Genomic DNA, 9989 nt, shown 5'->3' on the forward strand with positions numbered 1-9989 from the left:
TTTGTCTTCATTATAATTTCTTAGATGTTTTAAGTGCATCTTTAGATTCATTGACGTTTTTAAAATATAATTTATCCAACCCGTGTATCATACGGGTACCTAACCTAGTAATGGAATAAATGAAAAATACCTATTATGATAAATACTTTTTAAATCACCAATTTTGGTAAATAATTTTTCCATCCTACCCATTTTGGTAAAAAAAACTCCTCTAAGAAGATTGACCATCTCGAATTAGTCTCTAGATAAAAACACCATTGATTTTAGACTTTTGTAGTGTAGACAAACACTCCTAAGAATAAGATGAAAGCAAGAAAGGCTTTTGTAACAATTTTTCTCTTCTTTTACAAAGATAATGAAACTACAACGATATTTAAACACAAGAAGAAATTTATATATATACATTTGTGGGAGTACTATGCATTACTCTTTTGTATAATGTGCATTAAAATTTGTACCATGTAATATTTATTTTATATTTTTCTTTTTTCGGTTTTGCCCCTTACATTTTTCATAGTTTACAAATATATGACACAAAATATTTTTTAGTTTTAGTCACTAACATTTTCCACTTTCAACGTTGGTCTCATATACTTTTCATCTTTTACATTTTTTCTTTTTCAACTTTATGTCTAATTTAATGAGTTAACATGCTGCAACACATGTGTCTGGTTCAACGTTTTTATGTATTTTCTTCATTTAACGACCCCGTCGCAACGAGCATGTGTGGTTTAACGTTTTTACGTCTACTTTTTGTTCAGTATCTTAATGGTTAATGTTAATTACTGGCTATGAGAGATAGGATGGCTAGTAAAGGCGATGGTGGTGGTAACTTCATGCTTTTGAGTGGAGTGGATATGTAAATACACGGTTTACACCCCCTCCGCTCAGGGCGGCGAGTGTTAGTACTAGTTTAAAAGATAAACCTAAAGAACAATTAATCAAAGAGATAACTTGTTGTCATAACTGATAAGTACAACTGCGTTCCATCTTTATCTTCAATTCTAATCAATCATTCGGATTAATCACTCACTAAAATTTGAAATGATAATAAAAACCATGTTATTGTCAATGATGTGTTTATGATATACATAAATAAATAAAAAGTTCACTTGAATGTATAAAAACGAACGAGAAACTTGTTGATGTTCCCTCAATTAGTTAAGTGACCATAAGATTTGTTCTTGTTTGTTCGTTTGATAAATAAAACGAACAAACACGGACTTCTAGTCAAATGGTTCACAAGAGGGTTTTGCTTGTCTAAAGACCAAAGTAGACATAGCAGCCGGTTCTAGCACCATCAGGTCCTTTGGTTTACTCATTGGTCATTACTAAGTAAACAGGCCAAAACTTGTTAGTCAGGCAGTGACTCTGATTCTGGTTCAGGTTCAAATTATAGATTCTTTTTCTTCTCTCACATACTTGATTTTCCAGAGCTCTAAATCATGTCCTCGGTTGTAATTAATCGCGTACTGAGGGATCTTTGTAACATCAATGCGCGTGCCCACAAAATAACTTAAAGATCCATTGTGAAGCTCATTGTTTTCTGCATCATCTATTTTGCCAACCAACCATCAGAAATCAATCCTAAACGAGTTCGGGTCAAAAATCAGTTAACTTGAAACAGGTCTGGGTCAAAATCAGTAGGTCACGCTGCCCTACAAAACCTTTTTTCTTTGTCCATTGTTAATGAGTTAAATATACTTTGGAAAAAAAAACTATATTATTACAATAACATAACCTTATTTGATATAGTGATTCAGTAGGTTTGACCCATTTGACCCGTTTCTTTTTTTGTTAAATCTTTTAGCTTAATCCATTTTAACAGTAAAAAGGCAGGCATAAAAACCGAATCAACAAGTAAACAAGTCTAAGTGAAAAATTACCTATTTCATCCGTTACGTGACTTCGGAAACGTGAATAACCATTCGCAACAACATCAAGATCATCAATGCTAAAATTGTATCGCTTTTCAAGAGCCAAATATAATACCTAAAATTAGATCAACATATTATTATCCATGGATGTAAACAAAAACAATGGTGAGAGTTGAAACCCTGATTAGCGAACATTTACCTTTTCTAAACCATGTGACATTAATCTCTCTAAAGTATGGAATAATGCATCAGTGAGGTCATCACTGTAAATCACATCAGCAGCTACCAGCAAAGATGCCCTTTTTAGTTCTTCAAATTTTGATTGATTCCAAGCATAACTAGATTAAAAAATAAACATTGAGTCCGAACCACTGACCCGTTTATGAATAAACAGGTTGAACTGAGTTAAACTTTGCCTCTAACGGGACAAATGGATTAAATAAAAATAAATTGGTTAAAACAGAAAAGGGCCGAGCTTGTCGAGTCACCCGAAATATATTTAAAACGTATAAAATCTCCTACACCATTTTACACGATAAAGAAACAAACTTTACATTTTTGTGTGATCTTAGCAACCAACTTCAAATAAGATTCAAAACATAAGCCCTTTATTACCGATTTAGCAACCAAATTACGGCTTATTACTAATTGTAGCAACAAATGGACCTGCTTAATACATAGTTACATATTACATACAGGACATTTTTTGTTGATTTTTCAAAATCCCTAGAGTATATATAAGGCATGTGTCATGTAATGTAAAATTTAACGGTTATAATTAAAAAAACATCATTTTCTCAAACTTGTAAATAAACTCTTCTTCTATATTTTTTTCACAGAAGAAATTTTTATATATGTGACATCAAATGTGGCAATTGGCATGGCATAAACCAGTTACCAGTGTCGCATCAGAATGTTAATTTTTCAAGTAAAATCGGTTAAAATGATGTTGGTTTCCAAAATTGGTAAAAAAAATTATAAGTTGGCCTCTATTTTGCACCTGTTTTAAAGTTAGTTGCTATAATCAATAAAAAGTGTAAAGTTTGCTTCTATTTAGGAGGTCTGCTATTTTATTAATAATTTTTAAATCATCAAGCATATATAATATTCAAAAGAAAAAAGAAACAAGTGTTTGTGGGTCAGCTCAACCCAACCTGTTTTGAGTTTTGACCAGTTACACAACCCACTTGACCCACTCAGTTACCACCTCCACTTACAAGTAAGGTAAAATGATAATGTTTTCACCTTTGAGAAGATGCACAATTGTCTTGCGTAGGTGGCCATGAAGCCTTCCAATCAAGTTCTCGTACATAGACCGAGGTTTTAGATGGTAACAATGTTGAATTAAGATAGACATTGGTAGCACAATTTTCAAGTATCTCAACCCCATGATCTATCACATGATAATAATCATTAGGAATATATAAATGAGAGATTGTAAATCTATGTGCATATGCATATGTACCTGTCAGAAAGACTGTTTTTACGACCCGTGCAAGTAGCATACCAACCAAGCCTAACAAGGATAAAAAAAATGAAATCATGTAATGTAAGCAAAAAAAAAAAAAAAAACAGAGTATACAAAGGTAAAATAAGATTACGTATTCAACCTTATTTACCAAATTTGATAGCCTTTTACTCTCACTTCATAAAACGTCTCCTTTTTATTTACAAAAATGCTTATTTATTAGTTTATTAATTACTTAAATGATCAGAAATTCTGCCAAAAACTTGAACGTCTGGTTATGTGTCTATTACACCTTTAAACAGTAAAATAGACCTGCATACGAACCAAACATTCAGTGAACTGTTTAACGAAACACATGTTTCGTCTTTAGTTACTCTCGTGAACATTCATTTAACCCATTTAACTATGTAATTTTATAAGTTTTTTAGGCTCATTTAACCCGTTTGTGTTCATATAATATATGTTCGTATATATTCGTTTATGGTTGTTCAATTATGTTTATTTGTGTTCGTTTACGTTTGTGAACTGTGCGTTTAGAATCTTAACAAACGAAAACGAACATGTTCATCTTCTTAACAAACAAACATGAACAAAAAATCCATTTGATTATTTCGTGTTTGGTTAAAATTAAATGAATGAACAAGAGCATGCTCCTGTTCAGTTGGTTTACAAGCCTACAACATAAACGAAGCATATCCCAACACTATCTTCTACAACACATTTGATTTAACAATTTGTTATCTGATTTAGATTACTCAATTACCTGTACCAGCACCAAGTTCTACTGCTACAATCCCGTTAAACACAGATGAAGTATACATCTTATGCAATACAAAATCACAAAGTACTAGTTCGGCTCTCCAAACCTAAAAGAAAATCTATTTATATCATCCTAAAGTTCTTAACTGCATACATATTCTTTTAAATCACTAAAAACATCATATTTCATCATTCCATAGCAAATAAAATAAATTCAGTTACTTATAATAAATAATATATGCATTTATTACCTGCAAACCAACCTTTGGAATTGATGAGGTGATGTTGTGTTGAATAGCCACATGAAATTTGTGTTTTAAATGTTCTACAAACAAGATGGATTGTTTCTTTAAAAACAAAACTAGGAATTATAAACACAAGACAATGGAGCCTGAGCGTAAACGAGCTTGTATATAATTAATGAAAAACAAAATGGGTAGTGGAAAACTGACTGTTGCGTCTAGGTAAAGCAAGATCACCATCATGATCCAATTCGTGGTTGAGTTTTGAATCATCAAGAACCTCCTCATATTTGGCTTGAATGTAGTCAACATCTACAATCCATAATGAACACACATTATTATTATTATTATTATTATTATAATTATAATCAAGTCTTTCGATTCCATTATGGTTATGTTATGTGTGTACAAATAACGGAAATAACCAAACCTCAGTATTAGTATTAGTATTTATATTTATATTTGAAAAAAGTTACATTAAAAAGAGTGAGTGAGTAGTTGTTATTATGGATGATAATAAAGCTTAACCTAGTTGTTGTCCCGCCTAACTAACTGAAGTTATTAAAATGAAGTGATGGTTGACTAAGTAGTAGTTAATTATGAGAGTTGAAATAATCAAGGTTTGAGTTTCAATTTGTAAATGGAGATATAACAACAATAAATGAGTTGGATTTGAATGAGAAGCACAAGCACAAGCACAAGCACTCACCTGGTGGAATTGAGAAGGTAAAGTGAGAAACGAAGGATCCATTGAAGTGAATCTCGCTCATTACTACTACGTCTTTCTCTTCCGGCGACTGTGACGGTGTTTGGGTGTTTTCTCCCTCCATTGGAACCAACCCCTATTCAGGACAAAACAGAAATACTAAAACTAAATGTTGTTTGATGCTGACTTGTATAGCCCATACGTATACACCCTCTTTACGACTAGTATAGCCTATACGAGTCGTTTTGGATCAACACCCTTCTATGACCGTACATACCAGCTTTTCAGATGTGTACGCAGCTTTTTAGATAGTGTTTGGTTAGACTTCAGACTTATACGAGTAGTATAAGCTATAAGACTCGTTAGTTCAGTGTACCATGTCTGGAAAGACCCGTGAAGGACCGGTTTTATACAAGTAGTATAGTTTATACGACTCGTACAAGCAGGGTAATTATTTGACACCATATAATATTCTGCCAGTCATTTGACACGAAACAAGATTCCACCGTTAATTATATGAAACAAGATTCCACCGTTAATTATATGACACGACATAATATTCTAACCAATCAAATATATATAGAGCTTATATAGTTTCACTGCATAATATTCTAACATATCAAAAAATTTAATAATAAAAAAAAACGAGTTAGATATGTCATTTTCTGATGATGACAATCAAGATGATTGTGTTGGTGAAACTTCCGACAATGTCTCACCATTTTCAATCAACGAGGTATAATAATTTTTATAAAGTATGTTTCTGTTATTTTATGACGATATTGTTTTTAACAGAATGTTAAATTTGTTTTCAGTTTTTTCGTTTGTCGATGAACTTAAGGACTGGGCGTAAACGATAAGTCGTGAAGTTGGTGTTGTCGTAGTAACCCAACGGTCGAAGACAATAGCTGGTGGAGAAGTCGTTAAAGTTTGGCTAAAGTGTGATCATGGCGGGTCATACAATTGTATTGCAACAGTTAGGCGTTCTGGTACAATTAAAAACATTTGCAATTTTAGCTTAATTGGCAACTATTTGCAACAATACAATGGTTGGAGGTTGCGGTTGGTTGATGATTGATGTATATAAAATTATACATCTTTGTAGCATCTAACAGTGGCGAAACCAGAACTTTACGATAGGAGGGTCATAATAAAAAAGATATTACATTCATTAGCATACGACTAGTTATGATTTTTGCAAATTGATATACAACAAGGGGTGAGTTTAACATATTATCTAAAGCGAAAGCAAATAACATGTCAAAACCGAACTGAAGTAACCTATCCAAACTAATAAACGATGGCTCGATTATGTTTTCCTTGGAAACTGAAACTATATGATGTTGATTATGCATTGCTCCAAAGCGCAACGATCCAAACTATAAGATCTAACTAAACCGATCTAGATTAAACCATTTATTGAATGTTTGAAATAACCAAACCTAACAAAAAGTTTAAAATTGTTTACCCTTACATGTTTAAAAGAAATTAAAAGAAGATTAAGTCAAAGTAATGGATTAAGTAATATCAATTGCAAAGTAATAAATAATATAAAAAAGAATTAAATTGCAAAGTAATAAATAATATAGAAATATATAAATATTAGTATCATTTGTTGGTCCTTGTCCTCCTATTCGAGAACTCAGTAAAAAAAAACAATAAAATAATAAAATAATAAGTACAATTATTAGAAGTTTTAAATTTAAAATCCTTTTATTTTAAACAGGGTAAATACCAAAAGTACCCTTCTTCACTTTAACATTTATCTTCTTCCTGATAAACTCACAATCACAAATACTGCCGCCCTTTGAATTATTGAAACTTTTTTCAGATTAATCAAAGACGAACAGAAGCATTCAGTGGCTCGAGAGACTCATGATTAATCAAAGACGATAAAATTAACCAAAGGCTTAAAGAACAATGTTCTTATAATAATAAACTTAATCAAAAACTAAATGAACAATAAACCCTAACATCCAATTATAGATGAAAATAAACATTTGGGCCAGGCCGAATTAATGGACCGGATGTTCCTTCATCACTTCGACTGGACAACAACAATCATAAGCCGAAAACACCGCTCCCATTCGGCCCTTTCAACCCGCGTCGCCAGATTCCTTAACCACTTCCAAAATCGGTCACTAACAATGCATCTTTTAAACTTATCCAGCTTGAACAAATTTGGCAGGGTCGAACTCATCTTACCCCTCCCCGTCCAATTATCGAACCAAAAACTTAAAGCCTTACCGTCTCCAAACTTTCCTTTGATGAGGTCCTCCAGTTTGCTACCTGCCACTTTAAGTTTGTTCACCACCTTGGCAATATTCTTCCGCACACTAGTAAACTTATTATTCATTGGCACCAACTCCCAACCAACTCTTTGCCCATCAGCCCATGGATGGCCTCTATCACTTTACGCCATAAACCCTCTTTTTTCCGTCTTATACCGCCAAATCCATTTAACAATCAAAGAGTTATTAAAGTCTCTTAGGCTCGAAATTCCGAGACCCCCTTTATCTTTTGGAAGAGTGACCCTATCCCACGCCACCCAATGTATTTTGTTGGCATTACTTGACCCACACCACAAAAATCTTTTCATTATACCTTCTAATTTTTCCACCACTTTGTTGGGGGTTTTGAACAAAGAAAAGTAGTGCATCGGTAAACTTTCTAAAACCGATTTTATAAGCACCACTCTCCCATCTATTGACAAGGTGCGTGCCTTCCATAAATCTAACATTTTCTCAAACAGAGCCATAATACCACTCCAGTTGTGAAAGTTATTCATGTTAGCACCTACCAAAATCCCAAGGTACGAGAAAGGCAAAGAACCAACTTTACACCCGATGACCTCCGCCATACTACTCAGCTCCTCCATGTTTGCATTGCACCCAAAAAACGATGATTTATGAAAATTTACCTTGAGGCCCAAACACACGTGAAAGCATCTCAGAGTCCTAGCCACATTCTTAAGATTGGCGATCGACCACTCTCCCATTATCAAAGCATCATCGGCATAGAGAATATGAGATAAAAGAGGACCCCCTTTAAGAGTTTGAATGCCCTTAAGAATCCCCGCCTCAGATGATCTTTTAAACATACACGAAAACGCTTCCATAACAATAATAAAAAGAAACAGGACGATGGGGTCTCTTTATCTCAACCCTTTCGAGCATTGAAATTCAAACGTCGGGGACCCATTCACGAGAATCGAGGATCTAGCTGAAGAAAGAACCCTGCAAATCCACTCACACCACTTAGCTGGGAAACCCATTTGAGTCATGGCGGATGTTAAGAAATTCCAGTTCACATTGTCATAGGCTTTCTCGAAATCAATCTTCAAAAAGAAACCTTTATAATTCACCTTATTAGCCCAAGAGAACAATTCATTTATTATAAGAGGCCCGTCAAGGATCGACTTCCCTTTCAAAAAGGCCGATTGTGTGTTTGATATAACCGAGCCAAGCACTTTTTTCAGCCGATTTGCAAGCACTTTAATATTACCTTACTTATTACCCCTACCAAGCTGATCGGACGGTACTCATTTTGACAAACTGGATCTGAGATCTTAGAAATTAGAGCAATAAACTACGAGCTGCAACCTTTATTGATTATTCCGTTCCTATGGAAGTTCCCCAAGATCTCTAAGAAATCATCTTCGAATAACCCCCAGAAACGCTGAATAAACATGAGATCAAACCTGTCCGGTCCAGTAGCCCGATCGCCATTACACCCAAACACTGCTTCTTTTATTTCTTCTTTAGAAAAAGCACCAGTAAACAGAATGGAATCAGCTTCAGAAAATTTTTTTATGCCATGACAAACTAAGTTAGCTCTTTCTTTAAGATTTTATTTAAATCGGGCTCTAAAAAAATTCAAAAATCTCCTTTTTAAATATTTTCGGCTTGTCACACCAGGTGTTGTTAACAACCAGGCCTGCGATCGAATTTTTCCTTTTCTTGTTGCTAATATAACTGTGAAAAGAAAGATGAGTTGGAGTCTCCGAATGAAGCCCACCTAACCCTTTACCGCTGCCTCAGATTTTTAGTTTTAAAAGCCTCCAACTCTTCCAAGTTTTTAAAACATTCCAGTCTAATCCACTCTTCTTCTTCTTCTGTTAGCTCCCTTATCTTTAATTCAACATCTAACTTATCCATTTCAAACGTCAAAGAATGTTTTCTCTCACTATCTTTACTTTTTGTTTTGCACCACCATTTCTTAATCTCTTCCCTAAGTGACCTGAACTTCTTAACAGTCTAACATCAGGGGGATATGCAGACTGAAAATTCTCGAGCACCCCCCGAACCACCTCTTCAAAGTCGTCCCTCTCTAGCCAAGAATTGAAAACCCGAAAAGGCCGACTCCCAGAATTGGTCTCCTTGGTGATAAGGATGATAGGTCTATGACTAAATAGATGTTTTGGTAAGACTCTAAGACTAGCACCTGGCCACCACTCTATAGGTAACCAAAATCCTATCTATTTTACTCAATTTATTACCAACAGAAAAGGTAAATTTACCCCCTTTCATAGCAAACTCCACCAATTCATTCTCAAAGATGAAAGAATTAAAATCTCTAGCGCACCTAGGATTGAAAGAAGAATTTTTTCGCTCACAAGGAAATCTAACCGCATTAAAGTCACCAAGCATAATCCAGTGACCAGAATGATTGCCTTTTAGCTCCCCAATTCGATCACATAAATCCTTCTTTTCCGAAGCTATTTGCGGGGCATACACACTGAGAATACAAAATTGTTCGGCACAACCTTTTAGATCACCTTTTAAAAACACAAAGTTCCTCTCCTTGACCATGCCCATGGGTTTGAATAACTTAGTATCCTACACACTTAACAAACCCCCTGGCAGCACATGTTTCTTGGATAGCCAAGAACGTGATTCCTTCCTTAATATTTATTTCCTTCGACTCCACCCCCATTC

The 9989-nt window shown here is 34.3% G+C and overlaps 1 protein-coding gene across 1 annotated transcript; it reads right to left on the bottom strand.

The window, feature by feature from the left end:
- Positions 1-1033: 1033 nt before the first annotated feature.
- On the bottom strand, positions 1034-7408 carry LOC143543168 (uncharacterized). The gene is made up of 10 exons (XM_077035551.1): positions 7199-7408; positions 5056-5188; positions 4557-4658; positions 4356-4429; positions 4109-4211; positions 3343-3393; positions 3123-3270; positions 2077-2215; positions 1887-1992; positions 1034-1555 (listed from the first exon to the last, which is right to left on the bottom strand). Exons 1-10 carry the CDS (start codon positions 7406-7408, stop codon positions 1389-1391), a joined length of 1233 nt encoding a protein of 410 aa, XP_076891666.1. The 3' UTR covers positions 1034-1388.
- Positions 7409-9989: the final 2581 nt, after the last annotated feature.

The sequence above is a fragment of the Bidens hawaiensis genome, unplaced genomic scaffold (genome assembly GCF_021521415.1).
Source record: "Bidens hawaiensis isolate Kalapana, Puna unplaced genomic scaffold, B.hawaiensis_p1.1 tig00013076_1, whole genome shotgun sequence".
NCBI classification, from domain to species: Eukaryota; Viridiplantae; Streptophyta; class Magnoliopsida; order Asterales; family Asteraceae; genus Bidens; species Bidens hawaiensis.